This window comes from Sorex fumeus, unplaced genomic scaffold (genome assembly GCF_029834395.1).
Source record: "Sorex fumeus unplaced genomic scaffold, SorFum_2.1 ptg000072l, whole genome shotgun sequence".
Lineage (NCBI taxonomy): Eukaryota > Metazoa > Chordata > Mammalia > Eulipotyphla > Soricidae > Sorex > Sorex fumeus.
Genome location: NW_026606129.1, coordinates 57,828,371 through 57,845,100, shown reverse-complemented (window position 1 = coordinate 57,845,100; position 16,730 = coordinate 57,828,371). Strand labels below are relative to the sequence as shown.

At 38.5% G+C, this 16,730-nt stretch overlaps 1 protein-coding gene across 1 annotated transcript in view; it reads left to right on the top strand.

Moving 5' to 3' along the window:
- The window catches only part of DNAH12 (dynein axonemal heavy chain 12), a 209,920-nt gene that overhangs the window by 137,445 nt on the left and 55,745 nt on the right, over nt 1-16,730 (top strand). The window contains exons 46-52 of the mRNA XM_056129552.1: nt 1,342-1,504; nt 2,204-2,284; nt 2,629-2,805; nt 4,122-4,253; nt 7,319-7,408; nt 12,989-13,129; nt 15,604-15,845. Of these exons, the coding sequence (XP_055985527.1) occupies nt 1,342-1,504; nt 2,204-2,284; nt 2,629-2,805; nt 4,122-4,253; nt 7,319-7,408; nt 12,989-13,129; nt 15,604-15,845 (1,026 nt within the window). The remainder of the gene's footprint in view (nt 1-1,341; nt 1,505-2,203; nt 2,285-2,628; nt 2,806-4,121; nt 4,254-7,318; nt 7,409-12,988; nt 13,130-15,603; nt 15,846-16,730) is intronic.

Below are 16,730 nucleotides of genomic sequence, written 5' to 3'. Positions count from 1 at the left end.
TATCATTCCTTAACATCCCCATGTACTCAGATCCCTTTAACTCTTGCTTCTCATTTATCTTTCTGTCACCTTTGTTTTCTTTCCTTTTCTGACCTCCTCATCCTTATACTCTGGGACCAAGGGTGAAGTTTCCACAATTTTTGATATGTGTCATTCTTACTGTTGTGAAAAGATACCTTATTGTCATCTTGATTTTGATTTCCTTAATGATAAGTGACGATGACCACTTATTTATGAGCCTACTGGTCATCCATCTATCTTCTTCAAGAAAGGGTCTGTTAATTTCCTTTTCCCATTTTTATAGGGTTTTTGAATTTTTTGTTGATGTTTGTTAGTTATATACATATCACTGTCACTATCTTCCCATTGTTCATCGATTTGCGTGAGTGGGCCCAGTAACATCTCCATTGTGGCACTTGTTACTGTGTTTGGCATATCGAATACGTCATGGGTAGCTTGCCAGGCTTTGCCATGCGGGCGAGATACTCTTGGTAGTTTGCCAGGCTCTCCGAAAGGGGTGGAGGAAATGAACCTGGCTAGCTGGGCTGGCTGCATGCAAGGCAAAAATGCCCTACCGCTGTGCTATCGTTCCTAATTTTTATGACAATATATTTAATAGTATAACGTAAAGTTAGAAAATACATACCTCTGATATTCTTTTTAACCTCAGGGTAGCTTTGGTTATTCTGGGAATTTTACAATTCCAGACAAATTTCAGTAGAGTTTGTTCTTAAAGAATATCATGGGAATTATGATGGGGATTGCATTGAATCATTATAAGTACACCTGTGTTCATTGCAGCACTTAGTACAATTGTCAGAATATGAAAATAACCCAAACGTCCCATGATAGATAAATAAAGAGTATATAAATATGCACGTGTATTTGTGTATATGTGTATATTTATATAATGGAATACTAGTCAGTTATAAGGAAAGATGAAATCTTGCAGGTCACTGCCGTGTGGATGAAACTGGAGGATATCATGTTAAACAAAACAAGTCAAAGGGAGAAGGACAAATACAGGGTAATCTCACTCATCCGTGGTATATAGAAAGGCAGAGAAAGGCACTAGACAATGACAAACCCTTGTCTTTGGATTAAAAAATTCAAATTGCTGAGCAGTGGAAGGAAGAAAGAGGCAGACTAGAAGCGATATATGGACAGTTGTGGAGGTCTTGGGCATTTTGGTGGTGGTGAGGTGCTAACATAACTATTTACATCATAGCCATGAAAATTAACACTATTGTAACTATGTTGCTATAATTCTGAATATTAAGTAAAAGTCATTGGAAACCCCTAGTTTCTTATTCTTTGTTTCTTAAATATATCCCTGTTTAGGTTCCTGCAAGAATTGGGACGACATAACTATGTTACTGCTACTTCTTATCTTGAACTTATTGCCTCGTTTAGACAGCTTTTGACTAAGAGGCGAGAAGCTATCATGAAAGCAAAACAGCGATATGTGAATGGGCTTGAAAAATTAGCTTTTGCTGAATCTCAGGTAACTTGAGAAACTCAAAATAGTTTAATATATTACCTATAATATATAAGAATTAATAATAATAGCTACAGTTTGTTGAAAGCGTATATTTCAGGCACTGTGCCAGGTGCTTCATAATATTCTTTCATTGATCTTTTCAAACAGTTCCATGAAGTAGACACTTTTATAATGGCAATTTTAAAGATGAGTAGTTTTAGTGTTAGAAAAGCTCACCAAATTTTCCCAAATGAAACAAACTTAAATATATCCTGTTATAGTCTTAACTGTAGGGACATTTAAAAGGAATATGCCAAGACTGCCCTTTTTTTAAAAAAAATTGTAATAGCTGGTTATATAAAAGATTTTGTGTTTGACTAATTAATTGCTAGCAATATTTAGTGTTAGTTAATATGAGCAACAGGGGCTTGAGAAGTGCATCTTTGCATTATACTCCATGCATTTATAGTATGATAGAATATCCAGAGCTGTCACCACCTTCACTATCTGACATTTCTCTCATGGAGTTGTGTCTTCTTTCTGTTCTGTCATATACTCAGTTCTGGTGTAAAGAATATGGTTATGTAATGGATTTGAAGTTTGAAGTTTGAAGAACTGGAAGAAAATGTTAAGATTTTTCTGGATCTAATACTGTACATAAGTTTCTACTATTATATATTCAGTTTCTGTAATTATGAGAATTTAACTAAAATATCTATTTAGGTTGGTGAAATGAAAATTGAACTTGTTCAATTACAGCCCAAATTGGAGGAAGCTAAAATTGAAAATGCACATATGATGCAGGTAGAGTATACTGGGTAATTGCTAATATTCAAAAATAATTGAAATATATAAAATTTTAGCCTTTAATCAAAGCCTTAATTTTTGCCACTAGATCTTAGAGATTTTGCAGTAGATTATCTCACCAGGTCTTCTGTGGGTTGTGTTAGTTTTGAGAGGAAGTGAGAAGCCCATTCAAAATTCAGTTTACATATATTTGCATTTCTCCCTATTTTATCCTATTCCTCTACCCTTCAGAATTATACATATATATGTTAGATACTCTAATTTCCAAATATTCTTTTGTCTTTTGGATTGAGAAAGCAATTAGATATTTGAGCAATTGCCTTTCTATTTTTTTCCTTTAGGTTATTGAGATAGAGTCTGCAGAAGTAGAAGCAAAACGAAAGGTTGTGAAATTTGATGAGGAAATAGCCAGTGGAAAGGCGGAAGAAGCCCAAATTCTGAAAAATGAGTGTGAAAGTGACCTAGCTGAGGCAATCCCAGCCTTGGAAGCAGCTCTGTCTGCACTGGATACTCTAAAGGCAAGTGTTTGAATTAGGTGTGTTGTGTTTTATCAACAAAGTAAAATTGTGTTAAATGTAAAAAGTAAAATGGTGTTAAATTAGTTATGATTATTTGTATGATGAAAGATATAAAAGTGAATTAGATATAGTCCTATTTCAGTGGGTGATGGTTTTTTGTCCTCTCAAATGAAACTTGCCTCTTAACAGTTTCTCTATAATACATTGTTACTTACGTTTTTACTTTTCATATACGATTTATAATTTTCCTTCAGGATGTTCAGTTGGAAATAGAACAAATGGTTTCTGAGAGGTGATAGCCATTCTGTACATGAACCAGAAGCATATAGCAAGGAGTGTGGTATGTCCATTCTGCAGCCTCTAGGCCATGCAAGCAGATGAACATTGTTCCAATTAGAGGGGTTGGGGATATAGGTCAGTAGCAGAGAGCATCCTATGCATGTATGAGACTCAAGATTTGATCCCCAGTGTCATACACATCCTAAACAATTCCCAGTACAGATGTGAGTAATACTTACCTACAGTATACTGTGCTGTTTTATGTCTTTATAAGGTTTGGGATCAGAACAACTTCACCAGAGAAGAAGAGACAGCTTCTGCTGATTAGGGAAATTCAGGGTAATAAGATTATTCAGGATATCCAGACCCTATTCTTTACTTTCTTTCTTCATTAGTGCCACAAATTTCACATAAGAACCCTCACAGATAATCAGGTCAATCTGTGAATGATTCAGCATCTCGTTGTGTGTATAGAACACTGAAAATCTTCAGTTCTATCAGTCTCTGTAGTTATAAAACATGAGACTATATTAGGTATATTATAGACACTTCTTAGTGCTCTCAAAGTGCTAAAATTCTGAACGTACTGTTTTCTCCCTTTCCCCTCTCTTTTTTACATTTAAAATCCACAGTCTATTCAGTGGTTCTATTTTTGTGATATTTGGGATCAAATCCAAGTCATTTAAGGCAAGTGTGTGTGTACCACTTGAGCCAGAAACCTGGTCCCTACCTAATGGTACTTAATTCATGTTCATAGTTCATAATGTATGAGCTTTCTGTGTGATTGTATGCAACTTTAGGATATATGTGAGAAATATATTTTTATAAGGTAATGTGTTTCTCAAAAGAATACAGGAATTTACAGACACTGGAGAACAACTAATTTTATATGTTCTAAATTATCTTTCATTAATTCTCATAGCTATGAAAATAAAAAGCAATTGCAACTTCAAAAAAGAAAATTTTGTTTCTACTATTACTTTAAAAACTATTTTTATTTGAACTATTCTGAAGATATCTATTTTCTTTTGATTTAGCCATCTGACATTACAATTGTAAAATCAATGAAAAATCCTCCATCTGGTGTTAAACTAGTTATGGCTGCTATTTGTGTGATGAAAGATATAAAACCAGAAAAAATTTCAGATCCTTCAGGAACTGGAGGGAAGGTAATAACTAGATACAGATTCAAATCATATTTGTATTCATGTAGACTACTTTATAGCTACAGCTAAATTGATGTCAATAGTAGCCAGTCTAAGGAAGAGACATTGTTTTTAAAATTAAATTTATTAAAAAAAAACTATGAGAAATACTCTCTGTATGTATTTCAGAATAAAGCTAAGGCAGCATAACATCATGAAAATGTGGTTCCAGTTGTTTTTATATTCCTTCCTTCTATGTAGGAATTACTACATAGTAATTCCTACTATTACAGGGTGAAACTAATTAAGCATACTTTCCCAGCTAAGTTGTGTAAAAAATAAGATGCAATCATAAAGTCATTATTTCTGAGCATTCAAAATATTTTGCTGAGGATAATGAAATTGTGAAAAGTCTGGGAAATGTACACTAGAGGAGGTATGTATGTTGGAACACTGTATGACTGAAACCCAGTCATGAACAGCTTTGTAAGGGTCATCTCACAGTGATTCAATAAAAAAAAATTAAAAACAAAAGAAATTTTGAAAAGTTTGTGTTCTGGAGCTGGAATCCAGAAATTCTCAATCCTGCTAGTAATATAACTTTGAAAAAAATGCTTAACCTCTACGACTCTGAAAAAACAACATAAAACAGGATTATCATAGTATCTACTTCAGAATTTAATATGAGCAGTAGATTCTTAACATATATAAAGCTCATATTTAAAAATCATAAGTAATAAACTCACAGAATGTTAGCTGTTACTATTGCAATTATTACTCAAGGCTTGCTTTCTTTTCTTTCTTTTTTTCTTTCTTTTTTTTTTTGTAAAGGCATTTCATCTATCCTAAACTAAATTCAGACTTGTTTCTTTGGAGGGTTTTACAATACCCAGGGGTAGCACTGTAGAACTGTCTTCCTATTGTTCATCAATTTGCTGGAGCGGGCACCAGTAACGTCTCCATTGTGAGACTTCTTGTTACTATTTTTGGCATATCAAATACACCACGAGGAGCTTGCCAGGCTCTGCTGTGTGGGCGAGATACTCTCAGTAGCTTGCTGGGCTCTCCAAGAGGGATGGAGGAATCGAACACGGGTTGGCTACTGTGTTATCATTCCAGCCCAATACTCAGGGGTAAACCTTTAAATTGGAGAAGTAAGATTTTTTTTTGGTTTCTGGTCATTTTATGCTTCATTGAACTAATAAAAGAAACAGTTACGGGACTGGAGCAATAGCACAGCGGGGAGGGAGTTTGCCTTGCACACGGCTGACCCAGGTTCGATTCCCAGTATCCCATATGGTCCCCCAAGCACTGCCAGGAGTAATTCCTGAGTGCAAAGCCAGGAGTAACCACTGTGCATTCCCAGGTGTGACCCAAAAAGCAAAAAAAGAAAAGAAACAGTTATTCTCATTTACACACATGCCAACAAACCTCTTGCCAAGATTTTAGAAATAGGGAAAAGTATAAGTTAGCTCTTCATTATCATGTTTGGGGATCTGGGGGGGGGGGTTTGAGTCAAATCTGGTGTTGCTCAGTTCATACTCTTGTCTCTACACTCATAAATCATTCATTGTGGGCTTTGGGGACCTTGTGGGATGCCAAGGATTGAGCTGCATAAAAGGCAAACACCCTACCTGATGGCCTATCACTGTGGCCCTATCCTCATCATGTTTTTCTAGTATCATGTACTTTATCTTATAAGTAGCAGAGAAACATGTAAGTTTTGTCTTTCTGCTGCTTTCACTTGTGGAGCCTAGATAGATGAAAAGGCTGCCTACAAAAAGTGTTTGTCTCTTAGTTTACTTGTAATAATTACCATAATCTGCTTGACTTATATGTAATATTTATTTATTTATGGTTTTGGGGGCCATACCTTATGATGCTCAGGAATCATTTCTGTCAGGGTTCAGGGAACCATATGGAGTTCTAGGGATCATACCAGGTTCAGCCACATTCAAGGCAAGCACACTTCTTCCTATACTATCTCTCCAGACCCCCATTTTTGACAGTTCTTTAGATTGGGACATTCAACACCAATGATTCAGGGAGATTCAGGGTCTGGTGAAGATCTGCATTTTGGTTTATAGTTAGCAGTCTTTGTACTGTATCCTCACAAAACAGAAGCCCAGTGAGGAAACTCTCTGATGTGTCTTATAGGAGTACTAATCCCAGTCATGACCTAATCAACTTCCCAGAGACCCAACCTCCATCTGAAATCACATCATTTGGTTTTGGTTTGGGGTTTTTTGTTTTGTTTTGTTTTGTTTTGTTTGGGGACCACCACATCTGGAGATGCTCAGGAGTTACTCCTGGTTCTGTGTTTAGGAATTATTCCTGGAGGTGCTCTGGGGACTGTATGGGATGCAGGGGATTAAATCAAGGTTGGCCACATGCAAGGAAAGTGACCTCCCCATTGAACTCTCTGGCCCTTAGATTACACTGTTGATTGGATTACAGTGTAGACATTTGGAGGGAGAGGACAAAGCTTAGTTCCTACATTTCTGTTTGGAGACCAGCATCACTGTCACTGTCACTGTCCTCCCGTTGTTCTTCGATTTGCTCGAGCGGGCCCAGTAACGTCTCCATTGTGAGACTTGTTGTTACTGTGTTTGGCATATTGAATACGTAATGGGTAGCTTGCCAGGCTTTGGTGTGCGGGCGAGATACTCTCAGTAGCTTGCCAGGTTTTCCAAGAGGAGTGGAGGAATTGAACCCGGGTCTGTTGGGTCGGCCGCGTGCAAGGCAAACACCCTACCGCTGTGCTATCACTCCAGCCAGCATAAAAGAAAATTAAAGTTGAAATATTAGAAATACATTTTATATGAAATCTTTATGTTTTTATGATAATCCTTTTAGTTTTCTACAGAAACAATTATATTTTATTTCTAATGAATTTTAATGTTAAATTTAATGTAGAAGTTCTTGTTTATGCTCTTGATAGTGATTTTTTTGAAACAAAGCATTTTTATATCTCATATGTTGTAATTTGGTATTTTGAAAATATGCAGTTTTCATAGATAGCTTAAACTTCAAGAAGAAAATTTTATGTTAAATGTATATGTCATAAATTTTATTATTTTTATTTGTAGATATTAGATTACTGGGGACCCAGCAAAAAACTTCTGGGAGATATGAATTTCTTAAGAGATTTGAAGGAATATGACAAGGACAACATTCCAGTGAGTTTCGTTGGAATTTATTTTTGTACATGTAATTTTGCCAAGATGCATAAGAGTCTTAGCATTATGCAATATTATATAAAACATAAAATAACCATTCACTTTTAGGATTAAAACTATATCATCGGGGCTGGAGCGATAGCACAGTAGGTAGGGCGTTTGCTTTGCACCCAGCCAACGCGGGTTCGATTCCCACAACTCATATGGTCCCCCAAGTACTGCCATGAGTAATTTCTGAGTGCAGAGCCAGGAGTAAAACTGTGCATTGCTGAGTATGACCCAAGAAGCAATAAATAAATAAATAAATAAATAAAGTTTAAACGTCTCTGTAGGAACTCAATTTCTCTAAAAAATAATAAATAATTTGCAAGTCTACAACTGTACCTCATGGTGTTTCACTAATAAAAATTTAAAAAATTAAAAAATAATAAATAATAAATAAAATAAAATATATAACTATATTATGAATTCTCATAATACATTAAAACCTTTCCTTTAGCCCACTGAAATTAATTAAAATTAAAAAATTAATTTTTTGAGAATTATTGATATCAAATGATTATATTTGTTTACTGTTAAGCTATAATAAAGTGAAATCTGATACCCAATGATATGTGAATTTTTAAAAATAATAGTGTGCTATTATTTATAATGTTAATAATTTACACCTAAATTATTAACATTTCAATGTCTGAGCCAAAGTGATAGTAGAGAAAGTAGGGCATTTGCCTTACATGCGGCCAATGTGGGTTTGATCCTGAACACCCCATGTGGTCCCACCATGAGTGATTCCTGAATTCAGAGTCAGAAGTAACTGCTAGATGTGCCTCTCCCTCAATTTCCCCCTCAAAAAAACTCCTCAGTGTTCTTTTCCCTTGTTTCTACTTTTCCCATGCTGCAGAAGTATATGCTTTTATGATCTTGGTATATGATATTAGCCAAAGTATATGATCTTAGCCAAAAGGCCGAGAAGCGATAGACATGTATGCTTTTATTTTTTTGTTTTATGTTTTTGTTTTTCGGTACCTGGGGTTGAACTCAGTGCTTCATACATGTAGGCATATCCCTGACCAACTTTGAAAAATCCTTAGCACAGCGGGTAGGGCGTTTGCCTTACAAGCGGCCAACATGGCCGACCCGAGTTCGATTCCTCCGCCCCTCTCGGAGAGCCCGGCAAGCTACCGAGAGTATTCGATATGCCAGACACAGTAACAACAAAGTCTCCAATGGAGACGTTACTGGGCCCGCTCGAGCAAATCGACGATCAACGGGAGGGCCTTTACTTACTTACTTTACTTTAAATGAAACATCTTGCTTAACTCTATGATAAGTTTTCATGTTTGTCTCTCAAATATTATTTGTTTCTGCTACCATTGTGCTTATTTTTTTAATTTTTAAATTATCTCAAAGTTGTTTTTTTTTCTTTTTGGGTCACATCCGGCAATGCACAGGGGTTACTCCTGGCTCTGCACTCAGGAATTACTCCTGGAGGTGCTCAGGGGACCATATGGGATGCTAGGAATCGAACCCAGGTTGGCCATGTGCAAGGCAAACGTCCTACCTGCTGTGCTATCGCTCGAGCCCCTCAAAGTGTATTTTTGTTTTTAAAGACAACAAAAGTGAGGATGATTTCTAGCAATGGATGCTCAAAGGTTGTTCGTGCAGGCATAGCCAAGACAAAGCCACTTACATGGGCCATAGATTCGTAGTTACATGACAAAGTTTATTAGGAGAGGCAATGGTTAAAATAGAGGCCACTCAATACTACCGAAAGCACTGTACAAATTCAATGCAAGTCCTATAAGGATACCCATGACATTCTTCAAAGAAATGGAGAAAACACTCCTGAAATTTATATGGAACAATAAACCCCCACGAATAGCTAAAGCAATTCTGGGGAAAAAGAAAATGGGAGGAATCAACCTCCCTAACTTCAAACTTTACTACAAAGTGGTAATAATCAAAACAGCATGGTACTGGAACAAAGGCAGAGCAATAGACCAATGGAACAGGGTAGAATATACTGACATCTCCCCACAAGCATATGGTCATCTAATCTTTGATAAGGGGGCAAGAAATGTGAAGTGGAGTAAGGAAAGCCTCTTTAACAAATTGTGCTGGCATCACTGGACGGCTACATGCAAAAAAATGGGCTCAGAACTCTGCCTAACACCATGTACAAAGGTAAGATCAAAATGGATTAAAGACCTCAACATCAGACCAGAAACCATAAGATACATTGAAGACAAAGTTGGCAAAACCCTCCATGACATTGAGGCTAATGGTATGTTCAAAGATGACACGCCACTGGCTGAGCAAGTGAAAACAGAGATAGATAAATGGGACTATCTTAAACTAAGAAGCTTCTGTACCTCCAAAGAAACAGTGACCAAAATACAAAGACAGTCTACAGAATGGGAAAGAATATTCGCCGAATACACATCTGACAAGGGGTTGATATCAAGGATATACAAAATACTGATTGAACTCCACAAGAAGAAAACATCCAACCCCATCAAAAAATGGGGCAATGAAATGAACAGAAACTTTCTCAAAGAAGAAATCCGAATGGCAAAAAAGCACGTGAGAAAATGCTCTACATCATTAATCATCAGGGAGATGCAGATCAAAACCACAATGAGATACCATCTCACACCTCAGAGACTGGCCCACATTCAAAAGAACAAAAGCAACCGTTGCTGGCGCGGATGTGGCGAGAAAGGGACACTCCTTCACTGTTGGTGGGAATGCCGACTGGTTCAGCCCTTTTGGAAAACAGTATGGACGTTCCTCAAAAAATTAGAAATTGAGCTCCCATTTGACCCAGCGATACCACTCTTGGGAATATATCCCAGAGAGGCAAAAATGTGTAGCCAAAGTGACATCTGCACTTGTTTGTTCATTGCAGCACTCTTTACAGTAGCCAGAAACTGGAAGAGACCTGAGTGCCCAAGTACAGATGACTGGTTAAAGAAACTTTGGTACATCTACACAATGGAGTACTATGTGGCTCTTAGAAAAGATGAAGTCATGAACTTTACATACAAGTGGTACAACATGGAAAGTATCATGCTAAGCGAAATGAGTCAGAAAGAGAGGGATAGACATAGAAAGATAGCATTCATCTGGGGGATATAAAATAATAAAAAATGAGATTAATACCCAAGAATAGCTGAGAGCAACACCAGGAGAATTACTCCATAACTTAGAGGCCAGCTGGGTATTCTAGGGGAAAGGACAAGTCAGATAGAAAGGGGAACACCAAGTGGAGGGTGTTTGGAGGATCCTCCCAGGAGGGGAGATGCAGGTTGAAGGTAGACTGGACTGAACATGTTCGCCACTCAATGCCTCTTTGGCTGATCACAACACCCAGGAGGAGAGAGAAAACAAAAGGGAATGCCCTGCCACAGTGGCAGGGGGGGATGGGGGGATGGGAGGATTGGGGGGGAGGGATATTATCCTGGTGGTGGAAAATGGGCACTGGTGGAGGGATGGGTATTTGATCGTGGTATGACCGAGATCCAAGCACAAAAATTTGTAAATCTACAACTGTACCTCATGGTGTTTCACTAATAAAAAAAAATAGAGGCCACTCAATGCCCCTTTTGCAAACCACAACACCCAAAAGGAAATGCCCTGCCACAGAGGCAGGGTGGGAAGGGGGGATGGGGGGGTGGGAGGGATACTGGGACCCATGGTGGTGGAAAATGGGCACTGGTGGAGGGATGGGTATTTGATCATTGTATAATTGAAACCCAAGCACAAAAATTTGTAAGTCTACAACTGTACCTCATGGTGTTTCACTAATAAAAATTTAAATAAATAAATAAATAAAATCGCAAATAAGGTGAAATATTGAAAAATATAGAGGTTGAAAGAATGTGCCTATGTGCACTAACAAACAGCCAACAGAGAGAGGAAGGGGGTTGTTATGGCTAGGAAGAAGCTGCTGGAGCACTGTCCTTGAGGCTCTACAGCAGAGGCAAGGTATTGTTGACACCCAAAGATATCTGCTTCCCACATTACAAGCTATCAGCCACCCAGCAATGAAAATTCTCTGAAATGTCAGTTTTCCCCAGCAACAGCCCAGTTCTCAGAGAAGTTGGGACCTGGGGTATTTTATCAGACCCAGCGACCTCTAGTCAAGGGGCTATGCCAGGGAGAACTCTAACATCTCCCCCTTTTAAAATTTTTTAACCGGAGAAGGCTGAAATGATTTAGAGACTGGGTCTCCTTTGCTTAGTCTATTCTTCATCGCAGAAGATAGAATCCTAAGGCCAACAACACGAGTACAATTATAAGTACCACTCCAACATTTCCACACCATAAGTCATTCTTTGCCCCCAAGAATAGTGATCCATACCCTACAAGGCATTCCCAGGACCATGCACTATAGCACACATTAGGCAATATCTTTCAGAAAACATTAATGATTTCTTTCTGGAGAGATTGAACATTGAGGGTAAGATTCCCTTTTAGGTCTAACAAATGATAACTGATTTTTTCCCACTCATGGAAGGACTCATTATAAGGCTCAGGGGTAATACAAATAGGGGAACTGTTCCAATCACATAAATGTCCAAATTGTTGTTCCAAAACATCAGGCCACCCCTGGACCCAAAGTAACTCTTGCTACAAGGTGTCAAGTCACTGCTCCACATCCCTTGTTGATAATAGTTTGAAGTGCCCATAGGTGGTAGAAGCTTTGTGATAACAGTAACTAAGAGTCCTTCTGCTGGGGGAATGCTGCCATTCCCTGTTGAGGTGGGGTGGCTGCCTTTAGTGACATGGTCTAACTAATGGTAGTGGAACACAGCCTTTTCTGGGAGACTTCACTTATGAAAACATAAGCATATCCTTTCTCCCAGATTAGAATTGCTCCTGCCACCCGTTCATTGTCAGCTTTAACCAAGATAGGTAAATTAATGCAATTTATTGGAGTTGGTTTAGATCCAAAATGACGTTCTCCTGTCACATAAGAGCAATTCTGCAAATATAACTTAAAGATCTCCTTATAACAATCCAGTTTGAAACCACAAGTGTGTGGTGCTGAGGGTAGGTAAGATAAAGAAGAGACCAGTATGACAATATTAGAAGGGAACGATCATTCTAGACCAAATCTGAGTGTTAAAAGTAGATAAAAGGATATTCCTGATAACCTTTCAGTATCAATATTGCAAACCATAATGTACAAAAGGGAGCGGCAGGGAGAGAGAGAGAGAGAGAGAAAGAGAGAGAGAGAGAGAGAGAGAGAGAGAGAGAGAGAGAAGTGCCAGCCATAGAAGCAGACGGGGGTGGAGGAGTGATGGAAGGGAACCTGGGGACAGTGGGAAATGTACACCAGTGGAGGGATGGGTGTTGGAATACTGTACTTCTGAAATCTAATCATGAACAACTTTGTAATGGTCTATCTCACAGTGATTCAATTGAAAAAGTAAGAAACAAACAAAAAAATCCAATCCAGTTTGATCATACTGTTTCTTTTCACTAAGAAAGACAACTCTCCTGCAATGTTTTACTATGTATGATTACTTCATCTTATGATTTTGTAGTAAATTTTAATATCTTATTTTTGTATAGGTGACTGTTATGCAGAAGATTCGTGGTGAATACTTAACCAACCCTGAATTTGACCCTCCTAAGGTTGCCAAAGCTTCTTCTGCAGCTGAGGGTCTGTGTAAGTGGATCATGGCTATGGAAGTGTATGACAGAGTTGCAAAGGTATTTTGAGGATTTGTACAGCCATTTTCTTCCAATTATCTAGAAATTAAATCTGTGCATATATATCTTTGTTCTGACCTTGTTAAGGTACTGGGAAGATAGCTCAAGTGATAAAGTATGGGCTGGAGCGATAGCACAGCGGGTAGGGCGTTTGCCTTACAAGCGGCCAACATGGCCGACCCGAGTTCGATTCCTCCGCCCCTCTCGGAGAGCCCGGCAAGCTACCGAGAGTATTCGATATGCCAAACACAGCTCTAAGTTTGATCCTCAGAATTATATACCTTCCCACCAGCACCTCTGGGTATGCTCTCAGGATTCAAAATTCTGAATCACTGAACCCAGTCATAACAATTGACAGGCGCTATAGCACTGTTTTGCCTAGTTTCTCAGGGTGTTATCCTATGCTCCCCAAACAATGCTTGGGTGGCCATTATAAAATTGCTCTTTGAAGGAAAGGAAAGCAAGTTCTAGGCCTTACCCAGGCTTTTGGGTCCTTGTCTTTCTCACAGAAAAGAGTTTCAGGAGAAGACAAGCTGTGAAGTAAAAACATTTTATTTGGAAGTTTTTGAGGAAAGGGAAGGAGGGAGAAAAAGAGAGTATCACACTCAAAAGATAATGCGGCTTCTCCAAAGGCGGAGAGAGCCCCAGCACACATACCAACATTAGATATGAAAACATCTCAAGAGGAGAGATGCAAACAACACATGTGCTTGGGTACCACAAATATGTGCTTGGCCATGACAGACACATAGACACAAGCAGCACATGGGCTCAGGAAGCATATGTGTGCACTTCCTTTGTTCAAGTTGGCTTTTTGTAGGGTTTGTCCAACCTGCCCAGGTGGGGCTTTCTACCTGGATAAGGGTCCATTGCTAGGTTGGTTGCCAAGGGGGTAGAGTTGGGGGTGGTTACTGTTCTTTGAAATTCTTTTTCTTCATCTTTGTTCCTTCTGGAGCTTCTTTTGTGTGTGTGTGTTTGGGGGGGGGGGGGGGAGAGCTGAGGGGAGGAGTCCAGCCTTCTCTGGTCTGTTCTTCCAGGTAAAAGTCTTATCAGGCCTACTTTCCTTGTGTCCACAATGTGAGTCCTGACAGCCTTAGAGCTATTCAGTTATTCCTTCTCTTAATTAATGGTTATTCATTCTGTTACCATCCCTATCTACCTGACTGCCTCAAAGGCTCTGTTTCTGTTTGTATTTCTGGTGCTGCAGTTAATCTCTCAAGGCAAATGGGTGCCTTGGATTAACTGAGAAGACAAACAACTGGGAAATACAAAAATCAAACAATACAAACCAACAAACCAAATTTAATGTATTATGTAAAGTCTGGGGTTAAGACTGTAGAAAGGAAGAAACAGAGTCCAACAGGACAATTAGGCTGAAATGGGATTTATTGAAAGAGAACACTACCAAGATCTTGTGGCTCTCAAGATCTTGTGGGATTGTATTGAAGTAAAGGAGGCCTGGGGTGGGAATTGGTTAGCTAGTCCCAAGGTCAGGTAAGTAGTCTTTTGTTGTGGGTTCCAGAGATTCTGGAGATGAGAAATCCCAGGAGCTTCAGCAGAACTGCATACACAGGTTTCAGCCTGTCCTATTCTGAGTCGACCAACGTAGTATGTCATGATTTTTCTTTATTTTTTAAAAAATTTTTTATTTATTTATTTTTACATTTTTATTAGTGAAACACCATGAGGGGCTGGAGCAATAGCACAGCAGGTAGGGCGTTTGCCTTGCACGCGGCCAACCCGGGTTTGATTCCCAGCATCCCATATGGTCCCTGAGCACCGCCAGGAGTAATTCCTGAGTGCAGAGCCAGGAGTAACCCCTGTGCATCACTGGTTGTGACCCAAAAAGCAAAAAAAAAAAATTAAATAAATAAAATAAAAGGGACACAATTGCATACATCAAATCCTCATTCTATCCCCAGCACTACATATGGTCCCTTGCATGCTGCCAGAGCCAGGAATAGCCCCTGAGCTCTCCTGGATGTAGCTCCTAAACTCCAAAAACTTGGAAAGAAAAAAAGACAGCAAATTAATTCTTTGAGAGTTTTGGAGGTCAGAAGTCTGGAATCAGTGTTACTGCGTAGAAATTAGCATTGCAGGGCTACTGGTCCTTCCTCTTGTTCTTTTTTTTTTTTTTTCTTGAGCAACAGTGGAGAAACAACTCCTCATTCTTTTGAGACATTTTGCTGCATAATGTAATATTTTGTTAGTCCAAATAATTAACTTAATTTCATAGATAATAGTTTCTTGCTCCAGAATTTTTGTATGTGTATATATACATATATTCATAAAATATATAAATGTTTGTTTTCAAATATAATGTAAAAATTAAGGAGAATGTTTAGTTTGTATTGAAAGTAATAATTTTATTTTTCATCACAAATGTTTCTATTCCATAATATACATAAAAGTTATATACATAATTTCCACAGAGCATCTGTTCACACGCCTCTGTATGTCGTTTCCACACACAGGTAGTGGCTCCTAAGAAGGCCCGCCTCTCAGAAGCTCAGAAAGCCTTGGGTGAGATTATGCAACTTTTGAATAAGAAGCGAGCAGAATTAACAGAAGTTGAACGTCGTTTAGAAAATTTACAGAAAACATTTAAAGAGAAAACAGATGAAAAGGCTCGTTTAGAAGACCAAGTAGAACTCTGTGCTAAGAAACTTGAAAGAGCCTCAAAACTAATTGGAGGATTAGGTGGAGAAAAAACCAGGTCAGCTTTCTACTAATTTTAACAAAATGGAAGACTGTGACTTTCTTTGGGTATTTATCACGAATACTGATTTTGAAATGGCTGTTTGAGCTTGTGGGACAATCTTCAAACCACCTCTTCAAACAAGAGTATCAGTGTCAAGGATAATGCTTGTAGTTTCCTTGCAAATGGTTGAAAAAGAAGTAAATTATAGCATATTTTTAATTTAAGTGCTAAGTGTTCAGGTTTTCATTGTACAATTATTTATGATCTTTTTTTGGTTATATTTATTTATTGAATCGCTGTGGGAAAAGTTACAAAGATTTCAGGTTTAAGTTGCGGTCATACAATGATCAAACACCTTTTCCTTCACCAGTACTTATTTTTCACCTCCAGGAACCCCATTCTACATAGTCCATTCACAAGCTGCCCGGCTCTGGTTTAAGTCCTTGTGCCCCTGGAGCCATGACCGTGCTGGAGAGCCGCTCATGGGGGGCAACTCGTGGCCTCGGTGGGGCGTGAAGCTATTTATGATCTTATGAGTGGTCAAATTTTTTCATAATAAAAAGTCTGGGACATAGAGTCAGAAAGCAGTACAGTGGGTAAGGTGTTTGTTTGCCTTGCACATAGCTGACTCTAGGTTTGATCCCAGGCATCCCATATGGTTCCTTGAGCACTGCCAGGAGTGATTCCTGAATGCAAAGCCAGGAGTAACCCCTGAGTATTGCAAAAGCAAACTAACAAAAAAAGTTTAGGAGGAGTGGAGTAGTGGCTATGTGACTCATTTGGTTGTAACTTGATCTAACAGAGACAGCTTTATTTATGCCAGTTATCATAAGGTATTAATTCTTCGGTTGGGATATCTGCCTTAGATGATACTGTCAAAGGTAATATGCCTTTGATAGT